Genomic DNA, 25,748 nt, shown 5'->3' on the forward strand with positions numbered 1-25,748 from the left:
GCAGATGTGAAGCAGCCCATTTTGAAAACAGAGAAATGTGGAAGGATCATCTGAATTTTGGCTGATTGCCTGATGGCCCGCTCTGCCACTCTCCCCTGTCTTATTTTTTTGTGTGTGTTTTCTTTTTGGAAGCAGACTGAGAGGGAGGTGCATCACCGAGCCCCATCTCAGACAGGCTGCTTAGCAACCAGAGCAGAGCAGAGCAGAGATTGCACTGCCACAGTTGGGGCTGCCAGCATCGGTCCAGGATCACATTACACTGAGACAGCAAGAAAGAGAGGCAGTGAAACAGAGATGAAGATAAAGGAGAAAGTGAGGGGGATGGGGAAAAAATTAAAAAAGTGAAACCGTCCATGAAGGGAAGCAGCAGAGAATAAATAGTTCCAAATTACAGGTTGATGAGCAGGCAATTATTGATTTTTCTTTATTAAGCACTGCAGAGTTCTAGCATGGCTACAATAAACAGATTACATATCATATAACTGTGTACCACCAGCTACCTATATGCAGTGTATATGAAATAATAAAACATGAAGTAAAAAATTCTGAAAGATTCATATATTTCATGAATCACAGTTGAAAGTAGCCTTGAGCACTGTGGTCTCCGCTGCCTCCCCCTCTCCTGCATGACCAACATTCATGCTGCCATGTTGCCTTCTGTCCCACTAGTGGGGGATGTGACAGGCAATGCTTATATGTTGCCCAGTGTCCTTCTGCGAGGGCTTTAGGTGCATTTCCTCTGACCACTGACAATTGTAATGAGTCTTGCCCAGTGTAGCACAATAACATAACTTCTAAAATGCAAACAATTTCTCCAAGATTCATTTAATTGGAGGTAAATGAATACCGTCTGGTGAATCCTGTCTATGGGGAGCTGAATTATGACAAATGCAAATTAATGTGAAGTTAAAGGAGCATTTTTCCAAACATGAGAGTCAAATTCGGTTCAATAAATAAAGGTTTTCCAACTAGTTAATTGCATTCGTCAACCTGATTAGAGAGTTAAAATAAACCGGTAGCTCTGAGAAATAAACTGTGAACTTCTCGAGATGACAACATTGACCTTTTAGGTTTTTCCCGGTCCATACATTTTTACAGACCCATACTTACACCCAGCAGCATTTCACACTATTTCACACTAATTCACTCACCATGAAAGATTGTATGATTGTTATCGCTCACTCCTGTGCACACTCTGGTTGTAGAAGCTCCGCCTCCTGTTAACTACATTTTTTAGAGTGCTGAGAGGTTTACAAGTGGATTCCACACTTACGCAACACAAAAAGGAGCACAGTGTATACAGCCAAAAAACATATACAATCACGGAGTACCCGATAATAATATCATATTAATTCATCACGTAGTAAATGGGGCTCTGAGAAGGATCAGGCTTAACTCATCATTAATCAAAGATCTCCAAATCTATGAGAGAAAAAAGTACTATTCCAAAGCCTCATTTACTATGTGATGGAATTATCTATTATTATCATCCCTTTTAGACTGAGCGCTAAAAATAAAGTGTTCTTCTATATCTATCTATTCTAACAGTTTGAGCTTTTTTGATACTTCCAGCACATTATTTAAGCACGCTTATCTTGCATGATTGTTATAGCTAAAAGACTTTGAAAGTGCAGCATTTCTTCAATTTTAAACACTTGAATAGCAAGTTTACATCGGCACTAGTGTGGTAAAACAAGTTTTGTTAAAAGGTAATATTGCGTCACAGGTAAAAAAAGAAAAGAAAAACTGAGCTAGTCAAATCAGAACTATTATTTAAAAATATCAGAATTGAAAACATCTGGGATTCCTCATTTACACTTTTTCTGTAAGATCCATGTACTTGATTCTGGTGATGATATTGTTCATCATCTCGGTCCACGTAAACATTTAGTTAATAAGTGACTTTTTTTTTATGCTGTTTATTATTGTTTTATTATTTAGTTCTAGACAATTAATGTGCCTCGCTGTGCAATATCTACCATTTGAATAATTGAACTTGTATAAACAAATATCCTTACTACTATCATGTACTCCCCCAAGTATTATATTATCGCATTTAAAGATATTAAAGTTTTAATGTCTTACAATTGAAAGATAATTTCCCTGACTGTGTAGGGAGAGTGAGCTGTGTCTTTTATTAAAATACTCTCAATCCTACTAATATATTAACACAGAGCTGGATTAATACTTAAAGAACAAACGTGATATGATACACAATATCTGTTTTACTAAGCGTAATTGGACATTTTGTCAATATAATTAGTTTTTCTAATATTCTTAACAGCTAGCAGCAATTAAAATCTGCTTCTAACTATACATGCAGGCCTCTTAATTACCAATGGAACGAAACACTTCTGGGTTTCCTCTGCTTTATTGTATCAGTAAATCACCATGGAAAGAATCCAGTAGGAATTACTCTGGTTTAAAGGTCAATACAAAGAAAGTCTCAACAGTCTGCCGCTGCATTTGTTGGCCCTCTTTTACTATAATAAGAACTTCACACTATGTGGCTGAATGAGCTGTTCCTGTAATGGCTATATGAGTTAACTTAATATAGAGTAAATGTCAACTTCTATCTACCATCATCTCAGTTTGTAATTCATGGACGAGGCTTGAGCTTTTACATTTCTGTAATGGGATGAAAGCTAACCTCACCTCTCAGGCATATCATTTCCAAGAAACTGCAAATGCATTTGATGTGTAAGGTGTTACAGGAACCACGAGAAGTTTTCCAGGTGCAAATTAAAAGTGGCAACTCCCCACCGCATCTTCACAGATGTTAAGCTTTTCTGAGTTCATCTATTTGCATTTTCTTTAATGATGATTAATCCATTTTTTCTATATTTGGATTAACTTTAACATTTGCTGCCGTGATGAACTAAGAGGGATTTTGTGCTGGGTGCTAAGTCTCTGTGACGCTTTACAGCGCTGTCAGACTGAACTATGCTTGAATTTAGTACGCTGTAGAATACAGCTCAATGAAGTAAATCTGAACAGGTAAAAGTGCTTTAATTAAATTACATTTGAATGCGTTATATAAATAGATGGTTAAAAGCATCGTTGATCCTATTTAGACAACTGCTAATGATTCACTGTCTGAAACCAAATAGCTTATTTTAGTAATCATCCAGAATATACAAACAAACAAATTATCAAAAAAATACACAACAACTACTAAAAGTATCTGACACCTCTCTTGTAGTTTAATATATTGTCTCTGTATCACCTCAGACTTTGCAGCCACAAGGTTTGTACTTAATACTTACGTTCTAATAACTGCTCAATCAGACATGACTACATAAAAAATGTTTTTTTATGACTACATAAAACATGTTTTTTGCATACCGCCTGTTTAACAGTGACCCAGTATCTCGCTTTAGTTCATTTATCACTAGATATAGAAATACATGTACTTCAATATACATATCTTATCGGCCAGACACCTACCAGATGTTAGCAGAGAAAACCCTCACACCCACACTCACATCGAATACTTGTAGACTGTTCATGTTTAAAATCAGACTGTGCAGAACATCACGGCCATGTTGACAGAGTGCCGATAAGAGAACAACGTTTTTGTCCCAGATGGTCACCTGAACATTAATTTTCTCACTACAACCCATCAAATTCAGTTTGTTTCGCCTTCTCAGTTGATTTTCACTCCCAAGTGTCTTTTCAAGTGAGAAACCCCAAACACAGTGTTCATCTCATTTGCATTATCACGATTGCTGTTGCCAGCCAACACCTAACAGTACAACTGGGTTTTTTCTTTTCTTGTGCATGTACACCTCAGACGACAGAAAATTCACTCATCTTCTGCCAATGTTAACTTCCGACTATTCTCCAAGGTGTATCAGCACAACACTTTGACAACTGTTAGTATCCTGTAGCTATGTATGCGGCATCAACAACAACACTCTTTACATTTACCATGGGGCAGAATGCTTACAGCTGCACGAGGAGAGATTTTAAGGTAAGAATCCCATGCAGCCTTAATCAAAAAATGGTGCTGCAACAAAGAGAAGCTTCTTATCCCCCCATGGAGGCGCTCTAGATTCACCCACTTTGCCCAAATCTAAGTCTGCTGTTGGGCGTAGTCGCTCGAATCTTATTGTAATGCTGACAATTAACATCAAAGCTTCAACCTAAACACGTCAACCACAACATATATTGCTTTCTAAGAGTGTAGTTTGTGAAAGGAAGCGTAAATGTGTTTACTTATTTATGATTTATAATGTATTATTCATTTATTATTTTAAATCAAGCTCCAAAAAAACAGCAGCACAAGTAGGATAGCGTTGTGTAGCGATCATTGAATGCAGAGGGGCTGCTGGGCTGCAGAGTGATGGGGTTTCATATTTGGTATCACCTGGACGCCATCCGTGCTTCTTGGTCCCACGGGGAGATAACCAAGGTTCACATCCTGCGCAGTAGCTCTACTCAAATTGTCCAAATAAAAATGTGATCAAACATGTAAAAATACTTGTGACAGCATGTGAAGCATTAATGCCCCAAACAACTAGACTTTCTTTAAAAATACAAATGAAATCCCTAATGTGCTCTTGGGCCTTCTTCACCACCAGAAGGCTAATGTTACTACAGTATAACAGGAAAAGTCATGAAAAAATATAAAGACAATATATTTTTGTTTTACTCTCATGGTACATGCTTAGTACTGTTTAAAAATCTCAACATTCAGTCTTCCTTACGTTTCAGTATTAAATATGTGCTTGTTAATTTATACTCATCCAACCCAAATTAATGAGATTCTAAGTCTCATTTCTGTGGGATGATTCATCTTTGATAAGACCCACACAGATGTATCATCCTCAAATTTAATAATCAAATTAGAGTCATAGATACAATAAATGGTGCGTGCTTGGCTGAAGTGCTTCTGCCGAGGGTAGTGAGTGAGGGGGGAGGTTTCCATCTTGTCGTGTCTGTCTGAAACCTGTTTCCACAGGAACGTTATGTTTATTTGTACGCCAAAGGAACGACATTTATATGATGTGTAGAATAAATTGCGGACCATGAACTTAACCAGGTGACATCAAACTAAATTAAATCATGGTGAATTTCTTTCCCTAATCCTCTAAATATAATGAAGCCTGAGTTAAACCCTGTAAAACTGACTCACAACAAAAAATAATTGCAAAAAATGAATTTTGCTTGTATGTTGAGAAAGAATAGGGCGTCACGTTTAGAGGATACACTGCCCTTATAAATCAGCAGAAACAGCAGTGCCGTAAACAGAGCACAAACAATTTTCCGGTCTAACATGCAGCCACACCTAATTAGCAAAAACATATTTATTCAAATGTCATGTAATTTTGCAGTTTACAGGTCAGGTGATGGCTATTCCCCAAAATTCTCCTCACAGATCTCACACTCACACTACGCTCAGTAATCTTGATAATTTCATCCCCTCCCCCTCTGCCCACAGATGCATGCACACACCATTTTTATGCTGAGTACATACATTTTTATGTATGTTGCACTTGTATATGAGGATTGTGGTGTTAACCCTCCCCCAGCCCTCTGTTTTGTCCACACAAGTGTGTCTGTGTGAGTCAGAAACATGGTTAACGTGCCTTCGCCTCGCATACTGTTCACTTTACATGCAGTCACCCTGCATCGAATATTAATATAGGTCTGAATTAGAGTTTATTTATGTCTTGAATGATGAAGGTTAGTTTCATGGAGGGAAAGTAGTTTGATTATGTCTTTGTGCTACATTGAGACTGAATTTGGCTTCAAATAATTATGATGCATATCTTTGCCAGGGGCGCTAGGTTTTTAATGTATTATGTTTGTGTTAACTGTCCGACAATCCAGGTAAATTAAAAGTATCTGTAATGAACAGTGGTTGTAAAACGTGCCTCTATTTGTTAATCAAGTTGATTTCTCCAGCGTTGATAAGCTCACCTCAAGGTTTTTAGATCATGTAACTATAATAATATGCAGATTAAATTCCGATGTTTTGACATTTTTGTGAGGGATCATATTGGGAATTTTTTTAAAAAATTTTTATACTCGAGTCTCTTGCAGAAAACCAATGCGCTCATCAGTAAGATGCTGTTTATTTTTATGAGTAAAATCTTGTTGGATTGTTTGTATGATTACGTTTTGCATTGCTTTTATAAAAAGTTACATTCAGAGCCATTTCTGTACAGTGGTGTTTTTTATACTGTAAGTGTGCTACTTCCTGCTACAACCTGCACATCCATTGCTCACACAACCAACGCTGCAGTATTAGATAGCAGATAAGCTGGGAAGAGCAAGTTAGCAGAGTAGAAGCAACCCTGAATGCTCCAATCTAAGACCCGAACAGAGCATTAGCAAATATCTGCCGCCGCACATTGTTGTTCCACATCTCCCCGAGCTTACTGTCAGAGCTGAAGCTCACTGTTCGTAAAGGAAGATGAAATAGATCAAATCCATAAGAGGAAATATGTGTTTGCAAAGCTATAAAAAGAGTTACAGTATGGATGTGACATGTGAAACCAGTACCTCACACACAGGAACACCAAAGTGAACCGCCTCTGCTTTCATATCACCTGCTGATATTTTTCACAGCATTAATCTTGATCATTTGATTGATCCGCTGGTAATGAGTGAGTGCAGGTCGTTTTCCTGTCCATTTTCCAGTTAAGATGTCTGAGAATCGATTCTCAGGGTGAGGCGATCATCGATCTTGATATTGTTATGAAGGCACACTGATCCCTGTGTCGTGAATCATTCATTACATTAATACTCAGTTTCCATTTAAACTCTGTCCTTTGGCTAGTTCACATTGTGTGGCCTTCTGTAGGAGCACTGCGCTGAATTGTAGTGTAAAGAGAGACTTTAATGAGGCAGTACTGTATGTCTTGATTAAATGTTGTGAGGCCATCAATGAGCATTAAGCATAAAAGAGGACATTAAAGCACTGCTGAACGCTTCCAACCACATAAATACCCTTTTAATTTATATTCTGAATTGAAGATGACTGAGAGGCTGTGTGCTGGGCTTCAGGAACAATAGCTTTGCAAACAAATAACCTTGGAACATCACCTTGGGAAACGTGATAGCTGTTGTCACATATATGTTTAACAGACATATGGGCTGTCCTGGAAAATGTTGGGAATGAAAACAAAAAGGTGAAGCTGAAAAGGGAAAGATAAATAGTGACTAGATGGAGTAATAAAAGCATATTCCTACTGTACATCCCAAAAGATCTGGCCAAATTAAATCCCACCGATGGCAACCCACCACGCAACAGACTGGATCCAAGCTGTTTGGGGGCTACCAAACCTGCTGGAAATATGTACAAAGCAGGTATTTGGACACGTTCAAAGGGGAGTCACTATGGCAACTTGATAAATGTCTGTGTTGACATGCTGATGAAATAACAAAGTAGAGTAGAATGAATCACATATGCCAAAATAATGGTTTCTAAAATAAAAATGTGTGTAGCTAGATACTGCAAACTAAGCACAATCCATTCTAAATGAGTAGTTAATCATGTTTTCATTGAAATCTGCTTTCATTACAGGCTAGATGTTTGCTGTGGAGATTCATTTCACTGGATGCTCATGATGACTGTGGAGGCAACTTGTGGGAGGATGATTTTAATAGTTTTTTTCCACAATGAAGGCGTGGAGTCTCAGCTGGAGATACAGAGGAAGATATGAGCCAGCAGGGAGTGAGGCGGAGGGGACACATGGGGATTATCTGTGCTAGTAATACTCACTGAGCACAGCAGGACCTCCGTTTCAGGAACCCAGAAAGCAAACACCCACAATAATTTACCCAGCGGTGTCTCACAAATATAGAAATTGTTCTTGTCAACCAGACTAATTGTAAATATAATCACAATTAATGAAATGTCAAAAATATTCACCTCGTTCATATCTAATATTATAATCAGAACACAAAACAAAATGTCTGAACTGAATCAACAAGCCAATTATCTAAAGCTCTGTACACGTGTACACATCCCTTTTGGCAAGCACCCGGACAAAGCTGGACAGAGCGGAGCGGTGTAGTCAGATTTGGCTTCAAAATGCCAACAGACTAGAGTGCCATGTGGAGGGAAACTCAGAGCTGGCTGCCTACATGGAAACACCTGAAGCTGTGTGGGAGGGGCATCTGGGATGTGATGGACGATCAGTGAATGGATGCTCTCTTTTTGGACATTAGTTTACAAATAGGATGAAATCATACTGTGAACACACAGCTAAACATTAGCTTGTTTTTTTCTGCTTTTTTGTTGTTGCTGTGAATAAGCAGCCTGGCTTGGATTCATCAGTGAGTTAAAGAAAACAGTAGGGCCACTGTTCATGTTACCTGCTTTCAAACCTCTCTCGTGATGTACAGTTTCTCTGATGATGAATGATATTTAAGTGGCCCTGAGCAATAAAGTGCATTTCCCAAGGTCAAAAGCATATCTCGTGCAGTTTGCTGAGATGCAAAGCTAAACGTGAAGCGACCAGCACGGTGAGCCATATGCTCCGCCCCGACGTGACCTGCCCTGCACGACAAGCAGTAGACATCTGATAGAGATGGATGTTTCATTCAATACATATCAGTAAACATGTATGGTGAAAACCAAACAACAACAAAAAATACAGCTAACACCAAACGCAACCATGCATGTCAAGGATGCGGTCGTCTGGAAATCGGCCATCTATGAGCATGAAAAAAAGGCGACCACGCGCCGATATAAAAGGTATGGTGTGAATAAGCTGGTTATCTGGAAGCATATGGACATTAGAGCTAGCCGTAGGTGAGTGGGATTACGGTACACTTATTACTCCAGTGGCTGTGTAATGAGAAAAGGTTCAAATGAGCCGCAACTGGCACAAACCCAAACGTGCTATTTCTTACAACGGCCTTTTAAAAAAAAAAATCTGTTCCACATTTATACAAAGTCTACATTGTGGTTCTCGACAACAGTCGCTGCTGCAACCGTCGGCTGCTTGCACCCCAGGCTTACCTTGCACCCGAACATGAGGGAGAGGGTCCGGTTGCTGCAAATGACCTTACACTGGCACATGACTGGCGAGAGACACTTTAAACTCCGGACAGGCAGAGACATCCGTCCAAAGCCTCACGCCAAGACAGACAGCACAGACCACAGCTCGTCCGTCCGTCGCCACGCAATCAGAGCCCCGGTACAGTTAGAAGAGAGCCGCGGAAGCTGAGCGGAGAGGGGGTGGGTGATGCCCGGCTAACAGGCGGACTTCCCGGTTGACTGCGGCGGTGCTCGGGTCCAATGTGTATATGCAACTTCATGATCATCCATGTTTGACACGTTTAAAGCGTCGATCTGCCGCTATACGGTGGCTGTAGGTTTAACACTCATGATGTGTGTATCTCTCTCTCTCTCTCTCTCTCTCTCTCTCTCTCTCTCTCTCTCTCTCTCTCTCTCTCTCTCTCTCTCTCTATTGACCGTAAAGTTTGTATTCAATGCGCAGCTGGAAACATAAGGGGAAGCCATAACGCGACAGAATAGAGAGCAACGGTGTATCTATTATTGCGGCATGCAAATGATATTTGTAGTGATACCAAAGAGCCAGTGTAAGCTGGGAAGTATGAAATGGCCACATCGAACAGCCTGCTCCACCACCACATGTTACAGTGTGATTACTGCGGCCCCTGTTGGATCTTTAGAAAAGTGCTCGCGGAGCTGTCCAAGGTGCTGGCATGTTTAAAATCACGTGGACAGCACTCGGTGGCTACGAAATGTACTGGCTGGCTAGTTGAGCTAAAGTTGCGCGTCATTCATCAACACACCTGCTCAGGGCTATTATCGGTGTTTGTCTCTGTCATCTTGTAAAATGAGCCCAAATACTGCAAGTTGGACCTTTGCCTAATTTCTCATGTATACGGTGAATTCATCCACAACACACGAATAGGCATGATGTGCTGTGGTCTGCATGCAAACCAACCCACCATTGCTATTTTTAAAATCACTGTGTAGAGTATTGATTTGACAGGTCAATACAATACAATTATCATATAGGAGCTGTCACATAAAAAAATGAATAAAGACAGAATATTTTAAAGTAGGATACAATTTGATGTGGTGAAATTCCAGTGTTAAACTTTTTTAACATCATTTTTAATTGTTTTGAGCTGTAACTCTTATTTGTGTTCAGCAGAAAGTTGCTTTTTCACTCACAGAGCTGTTATGGCCCCTGGTTGGCTGTCCAAACATTTTTAAGTGTTAAGATAACTAATTAGTGCAACTTAAAAGTTCCTGTAATAGGTTTGGTCTCATTGAATAAGATATATTAATATAAATGGTCTCACTAGCGAAGTTAAAACCTCATATACTGTATTTATTATCCAATAATCTGAAAGAAATACATTTTGAAAGGAAGATACTAAAGTTATAAAACAACTGTAAAAAGAGAACCAGGAAGGAACATAAATAGCAGGTAACTTTCTTTACATACAAACATTCATCATAACAGTTGTTCCTTCAAAAGATGAACGTCTCATTTAGTCTTCATTTGTGTTTTGTTCCTCTCCACTCCTGTGTGTGGTTGTGCTGACACGTTGAGCCCACAGGGTGGAGTGAGAGAACCAGGTAGGATAGATTTAAATATTGTGCATTCATCTCAGGACCGACTGCGGCGTAGGGCTCAACGCTCCCGGGTGACGTCAGCGTTAAATCGAAGACACACAAACCGTTCCTGTGCTGCTGATGGTTAAAAAAAGGAAAGAAATCCTCCCAGAGAGATGGGGATATCCTGGGAAATCTACTATGTGCTAAATACATCAGCAGGATTATCACAGGCCTACAGTGAGGTCATGGATTGAACCCAATGTAAGGTGTCACTTTGTCAGGAAAGAAGTTAACTCAAAGATAAAAAACAGTCAATACATCAACACTGTCTAAGAAAGCAACCTGTACAATGATGTGATTTCCAGAACAATGATGTGAACGTCATATGCAGCTCTAACCCTCAATCTTGATCACATAATAGAAATAGGTATTGTGTGTTTCAGTGTGTGGGCATGGCCTTGTTCACTCTTCTTTATTCTCTCGATGCATGACGTTGCTATTCTAACTTTATACTTTCACTCTGGTCTGTGGTCACATAAGAACACGTTTCATGCCCACAACAGTTTCCATGGATATTGCTTCAGAAAAAAAGAAAAGCCCTGTCCTTGATTGCAGCAGTGACTCTGGCATTGACATTGATTTTACCTTGTAAAAGATCAGTGAGTAACAGATTTGCAGGCGGCCACCCACAGCAATTGATTATATTATTATTAATAGATTTCATTATATTATCTATCTATTTCTATGAGACCACCTCTTCAAAATCATACACTTTTTATCCACACAGTTTTTCTGCTTGTGCTCCTTATACCAAACTCCACTCTCAAAATAACCGACTGAGCTATTGATACAAGTTCCTTGGGCATGATCTAAAAATAGAAGCAATATCCTATAATTTAATCAACAATTTGCCACATTGTAAGAAGCTTAAACAAGAAAATCCCTTTAAATTGGAGGTTGTCAAGAAATGAAAATCTGTGAATATCTTTTTTAAGTTAATAATCAGTTGCCATTTAAGTTTGGAAATAGAGTTCAAAATAATGGGAAAGCCGCCATTGTACCTCTCTTTTGCCACAGTAATAACTTTACAGTTGATTTCTCAGCGGAGGTTCTGCTTTGACTTGAAATAATAGTTGACAGAAACGGGGGAAAAATGAACACAAACCTTTTCATTTCTCAGTCCACCAGGCTCTGACATGTATAAGAACAGCAGGGGGGAAGTCAAGTCATGTTAGCTGCCTCTCAGTGGTTTCACAGAAACACCATTTTCACAGACATGTCATTGAAAGGCCTTTAACAAAATGTATAATAACCCTCCTGTATGTTGGACCAATCTATTCAATTATATTGTAACAGCATATGTGTCTTTATAGAGTTAAGTAGATTTATTTTGATTTAAGCAGCCTTTTCTGGAGAGCAATACATTAATATATATGTAACACTATGTACAATCATTGCTACAGCATCATTTCCATGGTGATCATATAGTGTGAATGGCTTCCCCCTTCCACTACAGTATTATGTAAGCGTGGGAGTCGCATAGAAATCTGAAATGTGATGTTCCAGTGTTGAATATAGCAATAACATCCTAATGCTGCATTGTGTATGTGTGTGTGTGTGTGTGTGTGTGTGTGCGTGTGTGTGTGTGTGTGTGTGTGTGTGAGAGAGAGAGAGCGAAAGAGAGAGAGAGAGAGAGAGAACCCCAAAAGAGCCAGAGTGTTTCCATGACAACATCTGCAGGGGAAGGCAGATCCCTAACAAATAGTTCACTTTCCTGCAGCAGCATTGTGGTCACCGTGTCCGTACGATGACTGCCTCTGTCACAGGTGATTGTGCACACAAAGGCAGTACCCTCATGCTGCTACGACATGCGTCACATGCCGTGACACATGCCGGTGTTTTCTCGAATTCACAGAGAATATTAAGAAGCGCTTTGTGACTCAAGGAGCAAGCTGCTAGTGCTGGCATTATTCACAACTGGCTGTTATAGAAGCTCACTGAGCCTATGAGTGCCATAAAATGGTGCTAAGACAAATACACTGTATAGGCTGGGCCAGATGTGCCATACTTAACATTCTCTCATCTTTTCTGCAAGTCTTGATATCTTTTTAAACATATTTTATTTTGTTATTATTATTATCAAAGCCTGGCTGTATGCAATCTGAAGTGTATGATCCAGAGTTATATGACACCTTGCATTGTTAACATTAATGATCACAAAGCCCATTTTTCTCCACATCCTCCAATGTCTCTTAAGAAGGAACTATACATTCATCTCAACTCTGACTAATAATAAAGGAACAAATAAAAACAGACAACGTCATTTGAGGACACTTCTTTTTGCTCCTTGAACTCTCGTCTGTTTCGAGTGCAGCACATTCAAACTTCACTCAAAATGGTCTTCCTTAATTCACGTTTGTGTGTCCTTTAGCTACATTCAGGTAAGACCACACTGTATAGGCGAACTTTACGGAGAATTACATTTTACAAATTGTATTCACTGTCATCTATAACTACTCTCATATGAAGAAAGCAGGGTATCTAACCTACCTAAATTTAATGGGGAAAAATGTAGATCCCACTTACACAACACACATCTGGTCGTCAGTCTTCTATAACTCCCCAGCACTCAGTCACTTTGACTCTGAAATAGTCTAACTAAAGTGCAAACACAACTGGGAATCTCCTGAGGCTCTGAGACTGCCTCAGCTCTACCGACTATAGGAAAAGAATTGTAGTATTTACACCTACACAGAACCTGCTGTATCTGAGTTCTCTCGGCTTGAATATTTGATTTCACCTCGTCCCGCTACACAACAATGTCCCTTAAAAAAAGGAAATGGTTAGCTAAGACATTAGCAAGAAGTAAAATAGAGAGGAGTGACAGTTAACTAAAATGCATCTCAACAGATTAATTCACTCTGCACAATGGGATGGGACAATCAGGGAAAGTATAGGACTTTATGGTCATCCTTAAAACACTTCCACATTCCACTTAGGTAGCGCAGGGATTCATTCTTCCTAGTGAAAGAAACAAAACAACGTTGCACGCAAAACCTGCACACCCTGTGGCAGCGCCTTGCCTCGTCTCAGCTGCAGGTGTAACAGCAGCACTCAAAGGGTGCTCTACAGGCAAACTGTAATTTGTCACATCTGATATTCCTGCTTCTGTCTCTTGCAAAACCACCCAGCTGTGTAAATGTAACGTGCCAGAATGGAGTCATCACCAACAGGGATGACTTGGAGCAATGCTTTATGCATGAAGCATGGTGTGCGTGTTACACCTTCCAAACACTTCAAAAGCTCCCAGAAAATCGATTAGCCCGGGAATACACTTGTTTTTCTCCGTTTGTTAGCTGCAGACATCCTTAGAGACAGTTATTAAATGGTTAAATTTAGCTCTTGGGGATAATTATCTGCACCACCCTCTGACTGGGATGAGAACATCTACACCATAATCATAAAAGCCAAACTGATGATCTTCTTCCTGTGACAAGTGAATAATGTTTCACAGCAACTACTGGTCTAATTCTATACAGCCATCACCTCACTCCCTCTATCGTGGTCTGGTTCTGCTGTGCCTCCTCCCACACTGATGACAACAGAACTGAGACGATCCTCTGCCAGCTGTCCTCCATCTGAGACTTATACATGTATGAAAAAATGTGGGAGCGTTCACTCCTGACTGCCAGCTAAAAGGTGTCTATTGTAAACCAGAACCACCTACGAGCTGAAAAGCTTTCTCTCAGCTAAAGCTGCCTCCATGTGCCTCTCCATCGTTTCTATTGTTGGAACATGCTGCCACATTGGCTGCTTCTGCTGTGTTTGCCATAATATGATGTATATTCACTGTGTAACACGAGACTTGTCTTCAAAATGAGTTATTTCATTTGTAATGTGTTCAGCTCATTTATGTATTTGATATTGTTAAACATGTCGGTTCATCAGCAATGAAACACATAATGTCAAATATAGCAGAATGATTAGAGGAGGGATGGATTTAAATAGGAATACAAATTTAAAATTTAAAATGAGTACTATGTTTTACTTTCTCCTTTAATTTAATTTTAAACATTTTAATTAGATCACTTTAGGAGATGCTCGCTAATGTCTTGTGTCTGGTTGTGAGAAATGTGCTGCATTACCTTCAGAATCTAATAATGTAAGATTGTAACTTAGATGGCCACACACTACTAAGATACAACGTTTTTTGTTTCAAATGTATTTTAAAGTAACACATAGGAACGCATTATAGAATCGCTCCTTTGGGTTGAAAAGCCTTTGCCATGTTTTCTGTAGCAACTTCTATTACCAACTGAACTATTTTGATAGCATCAGAAGGTGGTCGGACTATTAGTCAACGTTAATGTGGCTTTGGGGCATCACTATTGCTCAGTCTATAATTAGACATGGAATTTGCATTGTGGGATTGTGTAGGTTATCTATCATGACTACAGCCAGGAAGTGGGCAGTAGATTGCTAATCACAACATTATATTTGTGTAAGGGTGATGGGCCCCAACTTCAGGCCGAAATATAAAATTGCAATGCTTCTTCCATCCTTATGAACCAGTCATCAAAAAGTTGCAGTTCTATTTACAACATGTAACCTTCTAGATGAATGGTCGGTACGATAGGAGCGAATATTACATTGGATGTGTCTACTCTTATTCTCCGGTGTTGACTGAACAACTTTAAAGTAAAACTCAGAAGTTTATAAAGGCGAGTTAGCAAACATATTTGGTGAGTAGATCCCTGTGTTGGAGAAGAGTTGTGTGACAACTTTTAATTACAATGGACTCCCATTGAAGCGCATCCGGATCTGCACCTCGCTGTGAGTGGTTTCTCAAATCTAGAAGTATTTTTTTCTTTGGAGCCACCGCTGAGGAAAGGCAACAAAGAGGCTCAGACCACCACTGATTTGGCTCGGCATGTAGCGAGCAAAGCAGGGTGCCCGTCTGGCATCGCTTCTAGCCAAGATGATGAAAAGCAGAGCCACCAGGTGCCAACAGGTAGAGCTGACTGGCAGTATCTATGCTCCAGTTACCAACCACCCCCACCTTAAAGAGGGGTCATGTTTCACACACACATACACTGTTTACCTCACATTCTGTTTGTGGGCAAATTTGACAACTAGTGTAAGTGATTAAAGGTTTTGGAACTGGAGGAAGCACCAATCACAAAAGGAAGAAGAGAACTGCATTTACTCAGTTGACCCAACTAGCAGTAACTTAAGAGCACATAGTTATTTACAGCTTACCATAATTACCCAGTGTGCTGGTTGAATATAGGCTCTTAAAACAATTATCGAAAAGAGGAAGAGAACCACACAATAAAAGGCATTGCTTCTTTTTATATTGGTAACTAACTGGAAGTCTCTGCTTTTGAAACTTGTTTTCAACAAAAACAGAACATTAAACTACATTATGATGAAGGACTCCATGTCGACATTATGACTTGGCATGGCGCATGACAACACAGACAGCATCCTATTATCCTATCAGGTACAGCAGTGAGAGATATAATGGATAGGACTCTCAGCCAATCACGTGGCCATCAAGAAGCTTTTCATTGCAATAGAATAGCAAGATGTTGAAACATCACTTAAGTAAAAGGACAAACAGAAGACAATGGGTGCAGAAAACAAAACACCATAATATAATTTGTCTTGCAAGACTATTGGAAGATCACGTTGCCTTGAAGTCACTCTGAGGTTAAACTGTAGACTCTTAGCTATCAAATCCACATTAGATGAACTAAGTAGGAGATATAGCCCTTCACTGTCCCCCTGTTATCAGACAAAATGTAGCTTAACTCATCATATGTGGTTGAAATATTCATTTACAGTCAATGACTGTTTGAAGTTTGCATCCCACAGACCTCCACAGACTCTTGGTATCTTCCCTGGTGATGCTCTGGCAGTCCTGCATTGCAGCCATCTTCCCTTCTTGCTTGTATGGTGTTTTTGTTTTGTCGTCAGTGGTCAAATTATACCCATGCTCAGTTGAACCTCGGCTAGCCAAAAAACTCCTGTGTTGCTTTGGCTGAGGGTTAAAGTATTGTGCAATGAGTTCTCATGCATTCATTTGAGTCTGAGCACGGTTTTATGTAGACTTCCCTATTCACCCCGTTGCCGCTGTCAGAGGGGAAATTATCAATGAACTCAAGTGAGATGACTCCAGTGGACCATGACATCACCTCCACTGTGTTTGACAAATGAGGTGGCATGCCTTGGATCATGAGCCGTTTCTATTTTTTCCACACTTTGATCGGTCCATCAATCTGGCACAGGTCGATCTTTGTCTCCTCTGTCCATAACTCTACAAGCTTTCTGGAGCACTCCACGCAGTAACTGAAGCCTGGCCTTTCTGAGGTTTGCTTCTTGTGGCCGAACGTGCGCAGGATTTACAGGTGTTGTCTTGTTCTGATGGTTGTCTCTGATACATGACACATCCTGGAGTGTCTTCTTGATCTGTTCCTTTTTTTTTCCCGTTAAACTTCCAGTTCCGGGCTGCACGGTGGTGTAGTGGCTAGCACTGTCGCCTCACAGCAAGAGGGCCGTGGGTTCAATTCCCGGTCGGAGCGGTCCTTCTGTGTGGAGTTTGCATGTTCTCCCCGTGGCAGCGTGGGTTCTCTCCGGGCTCTCCGGCTTCCTCCCACAGTCCAAAGACATGCTGCAGGTTAATTGATCTCTAAATTGCCCATAGGTGTGAATGTGAGAGTGAATGGTTGTATGTCCCTACATGTGCCCTCGATGGACTGGCGGCCTGTCCAGGGTGTCCCCTGCATCCGCCCTATGTCAGCTGGGATAGGCTCCAGCGCCCCCGCGACCCTAATGAGGATAAGCGGTATTGAAAATGGATGGATGGATGGACTTCCAGTTCCACTATACTGTTCTTCCCTTCTCAAGCAGGTTGTTCACAGTTGTCAAAAGTGCATTATTGTTTGTTAAAGGCTTCCTGTGTCGTTTAGACCTCCAGTAGCGCAATAGAGCGGTTTTCTGCATGAAAGGGTCCCGGCATGCAGTTGATACGCATTCCTACCGATGGGGTCACACTTTTCCACTGATTTACAGGGTGATGGTAACTCAGCAACAAAGACATGATGTAAACAATGCAAGATTTAAAATACAAAAAGAAGAAAGATGGAAGAAAAGAAGAAAATACCCCTAAATTAAAGAAGAGTCAGGACACAAACCATAGAAAGTGTTTCATGTTAAAACCCAAAAGGCAGGCGTGCAGAGGCGAAACAACAACAATGTGTCAATGTCCTTAATTATTGACTGCATCGTAAACTTCAATCACAAAGTCAATTTCCAGAAATCTCTTGCACAATGAACTGCGATTCAAACTGAAATTGAAGGCTTATATTTTTACGTTCGCATTTGCAATGACAATTCTAACATCAATAATAACCAGCGCTAAGCATTTTTAGACCACATACACACACACACACACACACATAAACACACACACACGCACACACAAACACACATATAAACACCGCCCAATACAAGCTTGTCATGTATACTTCACTAATTAAGGCCGCAGGAGTTCTGGATGTCTCTTGGCTTCTCAGTGTTTACATTCAACACACACAACTGCATACAGTGTGTATGTACACATCAACATTATGGTACTTGTATGCCCTGGACGTGCTCTCACCTCTAACCCTAATCTATATCCCTAACCCTGATGTTGATCCTAAGCCTTTAGCCCTAAAAATTACACAACCTCTTTGTAAGTGACGTCCATTTTTTTGTCAACTGTACGATTGTCCTTATCATAGAGCACTGTGCGTGTGTCCTTGTGTCCTTACAAGGATAAAGGTGCACAAAAAACTCAATTATATTCAAATAAACACAGACAGAACTTCTCCAAACAGAGAATAAAAGCATTGCGTACACAAATCTTTATAATGCTGCTTTAATCAACAAGTCTGCAGGAGTTTTACTCCTACTGCGTGTCGAAACATGCTCACACATACACACCCACATGTGCCAGGCCACGTTCATACGTAATACCCAAAGTGCATGAACAAACCTATCCAGAGCATACGCACAAGGAGAGCAAAAGAATTCCTCATACACATATTTCGGATTAATCTGTGACAGTGGAGGAGATTGCGAGCATGTTCAATGCAATATGCATAGATGTAAAAGCAGACCTCCCCAAAGCCCCCCACAACGACGAGCAGACTTTAAGGCTAACATGCAAAACAGAGGCAGCAACAACGAGATGGAAGGAGAAGAACGACACGAACGGAGAGGTGAATTTACCTACCACACACGGGCAGAGGGAAGGGAGCTTAGTGCGGCCCTTCATGAGCGAGAGACAGAGGATAAACAGCCTCCCAGACACCCGCAGTAGAGGAGGAGAGGGATGGGGAGAAAGAGAGAGAGAGATGGGTGACTGGGGAAGGGTAAGGGGAAATAAAAAAGAGGGAGGGGGAGAGAGGGAAGGGGAAGGGGGGGTGTCGAAGCAGACGAGGAGAGGGAGTTTTCCTGGAAGCCAGAGTTGTTGCTGTTGGATGTATCTTGATGGTAAAGGCAAGGGTCTGAATAGAGAGGACTGGCAGCCTGCTCCAGCCGTGACTCATAAAATATGTTTGTCACTGCTGGTGAGTGAGGGAGGGGAGAGAAGGAGACGTGGAGACGGAGAGTGAAGCTTCTACATTATTTTTCTTCGCTTTTCATATGAAGTACACACGGAGGTGGGCTTCCATCAACCCTGCTCTTTGCTCCCTCTTTGACACACATCGCGTAAAGGCTGAATTTTACGAGGATAATTTAAAATGAGAACAATTTTGACTGTGTTATGCAACCATTATATAATGACATATTTATCTTGTTTGCAGCTAGTGTTTTAACCGGAGCCGCTATGTTTATTTGTGAGGTGTAAATTCACTTCATTGCCATTAGCTACTGCTTACTTGTGAAGATGTGAATATACATTATCAACCATATTCATTAAAGGTACTCCATAATGGCCCCGTCGACGTGGAGACAATTGTGATAATCAATTAATTGCTTGTCATCTATTAGGCGAACATTTGCTGGATCCATTTCGCAAATGCAAGGATTTGCTTCTTTTCTCAGTTTTATTTTGTATTCTAAATTGAATGACTGATTGAAATTGAAAAATATCTGTTTTGGGGAATGTACAAGGACGTTTCCCATTGGAAAAGAGGAGCCCAATTTCTTGTTGTTATATATGTCACCTATATTTGATAGTGTGTGTAAATGGGGACCAAGTCATTGTTTTTCAAGTCACAAGTAAGTCTCAAGGATTTGCACTCAAGTCCTGAGTCCTAAACTTTGAACGTACAGTCCTAACAAAGTCATACCGAGCTCTCCACTAAATATAATGCCATTTGCGCCTCCGTCTGTCATTTCCAACCCTCGCGTTACACATTCTGCAATTCCACAGCATAGTTTATCTATAGCTGAACAAAATTGTCCTTGGTAGGATTTTTTCCAACTGCCGCTCAGTAACATAAGGTTAGTTCTTCATGGTTTTCTCCTGCAACAAGACTAAATGCTGTCGGATAGTTTCAAACAAAGTGGATCTGGGGAAGCGTTGCCTTAGTTGATTTAGGAAATTAAAGAAAAATAGATATTTGAATAACATTTAATCGTTAAGCTTCGGGGGAAGTATTAATTACTGTGACGGGGTGTCACGGGGTGTGGTGAGGCAAGAGCTCAGGTGCAGAGGAATTAGGCAGGAGTCCAGGTACAAAAAACTTATTTTACTCTAAAAAAGGAAAAATAATGAACTCAGACTGGAAAGGCGAAGTGACACAAAAGACTAACAGGGAACAACAAGAACAACAGGGACTAAACAACACGGACTAAACACATGGACTCTACAACATGACTAAACGACACAGATGATGAAACACATCACAATCTGGCAGGGGACAAGGGAAATAATGGGAGTATATATATAAGGGGAGAAACCACAGGTGTAGGGCATGAGTCATTAAGGAGGCAGAGGAGTGGCTGAGGGCAGGTGAAGGGAATGAGTAATTAACAGACACTGGGGAGACACAGAACTAACGGGGTGTTTCAATTACTGTAATGTAATTGTTTGTGTAACAATCAATTTATATATACTTTCTTTTTTCAAAAAGTCTAGAAACCAGTTTCAGAATGGTATTTCTAGTTTTTTATACCAAATATCTAATTGCCATTCAGGAACTTAACTACTTGAATTAGATAGTAATCCTGTATGAAGTTAATAATTCCATCCATCCATCAATTTTTCAGCCGCTTAGTCCGTTGCAGCTAATAATTCCAATACATGGTAATACATTGTATTCACAATGTCACCTGTGATTAAGACTAAGCTATTTTATGTATATGGTAACTCTTTATCCAAAGGAGTTGAATCACGTTGAAATAGTTCCTGACTGGTCGATTGCCCATGAAATGTTGATGCCAAATGTCAAAAACAGGCGCAGTTAACGAGTCAAGTATTTTATGAGATATACAAATTTAAATTGTGGGACGGATACAACATATGTCTTTTTACCACCTAAGAGCTTGCTGACATCTGTGACTTCAGTGTTTTGTGCAACTAGTACTCCAGATTGTTTGTAACTTGTCTATAATGGTTGAGACATCGAAGCTTCTCTTATAGTGCATGTTTTATGTCCTCTTTCACTATTCAGCAAGTGGCCTAGCTAGCTTAGAGGCACTTGATCAATCTTTATAATATTAACATTTAATTTGTCCACACCACTAATTTATTCAACGTAGTTAGTATTCTGACACTAAATATAATTCTGCATCTTCTCTGATTCACATAGTAGCTTAATTGGCAACATGATGGGTGTGATTGTGCACAGTGTGTGCTCTTGCTCTCACAGGCCCCGATTCGCTTTGCAACATGGCTGTATTAAGGGTGAAGCAGAGTTGAGCGGGGAAATAAACAGAGTAAATGCACCATGACCCCAATGGGTTGTTTTACAGTGGACTTCTGTCGGGTGATGGATGGGTTATGACACCTGCGGAGGTTAGGCCCAAAGCCCTCTGGACCTCAGGGACACACTGAGCTGTGGCTTCTGCATCAGCCTCACTGTCTGTGACTAAAGACAACTGGAGCACATTGTGACATTTCCATCTGGAATGAAGCCCGTGCTGTTAGAACAGTGTCAAACGCTGTGCAACCCGCAGATCCAGCCGCATAAAACCAAACATTAATTTTCTATTCTCCGCATTCATGAGCATTCTCTGCTGCCGCCTACACAGAGGTCATCCTCCTACCTGCACACTGTGGGCTTCACATTATCAGCACCCTTCAATGGCAGGGCTCTCTCTCTCTCCCTATCTCTCTTTTCCTCTCTTCTCTCCCACCCTTCCTCCTTTCATCTCTATTCTCTCCATGATGATACCCCTGCCATGTTGTCATGGCAACAATCGGGCCCTGATTGTCTGGTTACTAGGCAACTGACATCACCTATAAGGGGAACACGAAGCTACAAAAAGCCAGAGACAAACAAATCACCCAAATAATGTGCGCTTGTACATTGCTGTGTGGAGTGTGAGCGCGTCGTGTGTGTGAACTCTGTCGGTCATTTGCTCACGTCAGGTTTTTCATTGAAACGTTCACTTTTTCTTTTGTCAGTACGAAAGCCACACATGTAGGCGGCAAGCATGCAAAGCATATATTTAAAATATGACTGGTACTCTGAGCAGTCTTATGAAAACCTCTGAATCCATGACCTTAATTTCAGAGGAGAACATCTGTGACAAGGGACTGCTCATGAATAACTGATACAGGATCCAGCAATTTCCGATTAATTATGAGGAAAAACGCAAGGCCTTTATATCAGTGAATGCAGACCATGTGTGCACTCGAACGCTCAGGCTGATGTTGCATAATGTAGCGTACACATATCCAGCCCCGTGCGTGGACACAAGGAGCTCACATTTGACAGTTTCCCTGAGTCGGATTGTCGTGGACTCCTGTGCTGTAGTTTAACAACATTCCACAAGGTGTCATCATGTGCTGTATTGAAAAATATGATCACACTACTGTAAGAAAAACCTGATCCCATTTGCAAGGCTAATGCAAGAGCTATTCATATCGATGATATCATCACTACCATCCTTGTCGTTCTTGTTTCTGTCATTTTTCTTCCATCTTTCTCTTCTCTACACTCCTGCACGTCCCAATCCCACCCCAGCACTCCACATTGACAAACACACGCTGATTACATAACATATGCCAGTTAGTTGACTCTTTTAGCTAAAATGCCTATAGTGTGGACATACAGTTTCATTACAGAGGCCCCGAGCAATTGACCCTCCTTGACCTTGGCTACTCAATGAGGCTCACAGCACCTCTTCAATTTAATCTACCCACATCTTTAAATCTACAATATAATCTCTATTGATTTAGTTATTCTTATTTACACATACAATTGCTGCAACACTTTGTTCTTGTGTACATAAGTGTTAGAGCAGAGTAGCATAGTCGTCTTCCTCCATGTCCTGCTCATGTTTCGCCATTAGCCTCCTCAGCCAATGTGAGACGACAAAGTCTGCAGTCCAAACAGGCCATGATGGATCTAATCTGTCACCTGTCATATGGTCAATTTCAAGACAGACAGCGATGCTGACAGCCAAAACACTGAAATTAAGCAGCAGAGCCTGTAAGCAACGAGTGGGCTGTTTTTTTTTTATATAATAGAGATGAAAAGGAAATATTTGAGGATTTTTTCATAAAAAAATGTTTCTTTACGAAAGAGATGTCAGGTTCTCTGCTGTTTCCAATGTACATATATCACGTTCAAATTCCCTTCAGGTTAAATCCACAAAGTGAGGATAAACCAGTGTGGACAGAGTGAAGGGTGCTTAAGCCGTGCACTATGGAAGAAATGTGCCTTTTCATTTCATAAATGGAAAGATGAAATATTTCATGAAAAACACTAAAAAGTAATAAAGATGCAGACTGAGCCGGTGGCCTTGCCACATTGTGGCATACTGAAATATCCATTAATAGTATCTAAGCATTCAAGGTGAGATTCAAAAGAAATGATTAAGCATTGCTCATCCTCTCGCTGGATGAGACTGGAGAGGCGAGGGAAGCAAAAGACAGCACAGATTGTGTTGTGTGCATTTGACAAAGAGAAGCTCTTAACAGCCTCTTTCCTGGTGGGGGTGATGGGCATCATAAAGTACTTGAGAGGTGAGAAGTTAGCATTGGATTGGCAACATGTTATCATAGAAAGAGACTGATGAGCTTGCATGAGCCCAAATATGAAGTCAACTGAGTGATCAATTGAGTGATGGGCGTATATGTGGAGAAAATGCAGTGATTCGACATCAAGACCACTGATAAAAGTTGCAAAATATCCAAGGTTTAATTCATGCAACAGCACCACTAACAGTTGCAGCTGCTTGAATTCAGCAGCTGCAGTAAGAATTAGCATCATACAGCCAGCCTCTACCTCCTGTTTAATTAGACCCGACAAGTTTTCGAAGACATGCACTTGCACCAATTTCTCAGCTCCAGCAAGGCTGCAGTTTCACAGTGCAGCAGCCACTCGTGCTGGATGCTCTGCGGCTTGTGTGAGTTCTGTCTGATTATGTAGGTGTGTGGCTTTCTTTCAGGGAAAGCGGTCGAATGTGTGGGTGAGTGGTGCAAAATGTGTACTAAAAAGACAAAACGAAACCGCAGATGACCAGAAAGATGTGCAATATCTCTTCATGAGCACAACAGCAAGCTTGTCATTTGAGCAGGGGCGATGACGGAGAAATCAAGAGGAAGAAAAAACAAACATCTATATATAAACACATCTCTGCTATCTCCTCGATATTGCTGTGTGTTTATCGGACAATAGACACGGTGCAGTCGTGGCATCAGACCGGGGCAAGCCCTGCTTCACTCACTGTGCCCTGGGAGCAACTTGGCAGGATCAGTGTCTCTGTGGCTGCATACAAAGGCCTCATGGAAGCTCGTGCCCTTGAGCGGAGATCATATGAGCTGTCCACTGGATCACTAATATTAACCCACAGCACACTGTACTGCATGTCACACACTCGTACAGACACGCATCACACGGCACTGTGAATGGACACTTGTTTAGATGAGCCGAATTTTGGACGAGCTGAATGAATACTGAACGGAGGGTTGAGCTTAACTCCATTTTGGAGACTCTTAGGACTAGAGCAAGATGCAGCAGCCATAAGCTTCTCATCCTTGAATGCACGCACGCATTCACAAGATATAAATATTCATGTATATTGAACCGTAAGAACAGCTGGCAGCACAAAATAATTACAAATGTGAGTACTAAAACCCTTTCCAGGAAGAAGATGTCCATGTTGGAGCATGAAGCCATACATGATGCCAATAATGTGCACACGAAGCTGCTGACTTTGACTACATCTTGTCAAATGTATAATTTATTTGAAGGACCACTAACTAGGGAAGCCTTGAAAGTGCTGAAGACGAGGGCAGGAGGTAAGCTAGAGAGCAGAGAGCAGGAAAGAGGAGAATAAGCAGAAGGGGGAAGGAGGTAAAATGAGATAAAGGAAAGAGGAAGCTGGTAGAGAGGACTGAGTGAGGGATTACAGAGGTGAAGGAGGCAGAGAGGACAAAAAAAAATGTGGAATTGGAAATGTGAGAGCAGAGAAGTGGAACGGGGGGTGACAACAGGGAGAGGAGTGATAATCAAAGGAGTGTACGACTAGTGAAGCAGGAGGAAGGCGGTTAAGAGTTAGCAGAAACATGCTGTGTGTCCTCCTTTCCACACAGGAGACACACTCCTTATTGCAATCATTTTCTATCAGACATCATGATAGCTTTAAGAGAAGTGGCTTTCAGAGCTGAAATCTCTTTTACTGTGTACAGCATCTTTGTTCTTGCGTCTCAAACATCAAATCGTCCTTCTCTGACTCAGTGCCATACAGGGAGGGAGAGTCAAAGGTATTGTCAGGCTCGCAACCAAATATAAATCCTATGACGTCTACTCCAGCTGATATGCCTTAATACTCCAGTTCTTAATGTTATGTAATAAGACTCTTGTGTGATATACAGCCATCCCAAGTAGCTATTTAATAATTTAGCTTTTAGGGCTGTACATAACGATTATTTTCATTGTTGATTAATTTCTCAATTCACTGATATAGTTGTTTGATCTATAAGATGTCAAAAATGTGTCAAAATGTTGATCCGTGTTTCCCC

The 25,748-nt window shown here is 40.8% G+C and overlaps 1 protein-coding gene across 1 annotated transcript in view; it reads right to left on the minus strand.

Annotated features, from left to right (window-relative positions):
• LOC117742418 (disks large homolog 4) overlaps positions 1-9,079 on the minus strand; it is a 40,596-nt gene extending 31,517 nt beyond the window's left edge. The window contains exon 1 of the mRNA XM_034549749.1: positions 8,978-9,079. Coding sequence (XP_034405640.1) covers positions 8,978-9,079 — 102 coding nt within the window. The remainder of the gene's footprint in view (positions 1-8,977) is intronic.
• Between the last annotated feature and the right edge of the window lie 16,669 nt (positions 9,080-25,748).

The sequence above is a fragment of the Cyclopterus lumpus genome, chromosome 14 (genome assembly GCF_009769545.1).
Source record: "Cyclopterus lumpus isolate fCycLum1 chromosome 14, fCycLum1.pri, whole genome shotgun sequence".
In the NCBI taxonomy this organism is placed as follows: domain Eukaryota; kingdom Metazoa; phylum Chordata; class Actinopteri; order Perciformes; family Cyclopteridae; genus Cyclopterus; species Cyclopterus lumpus.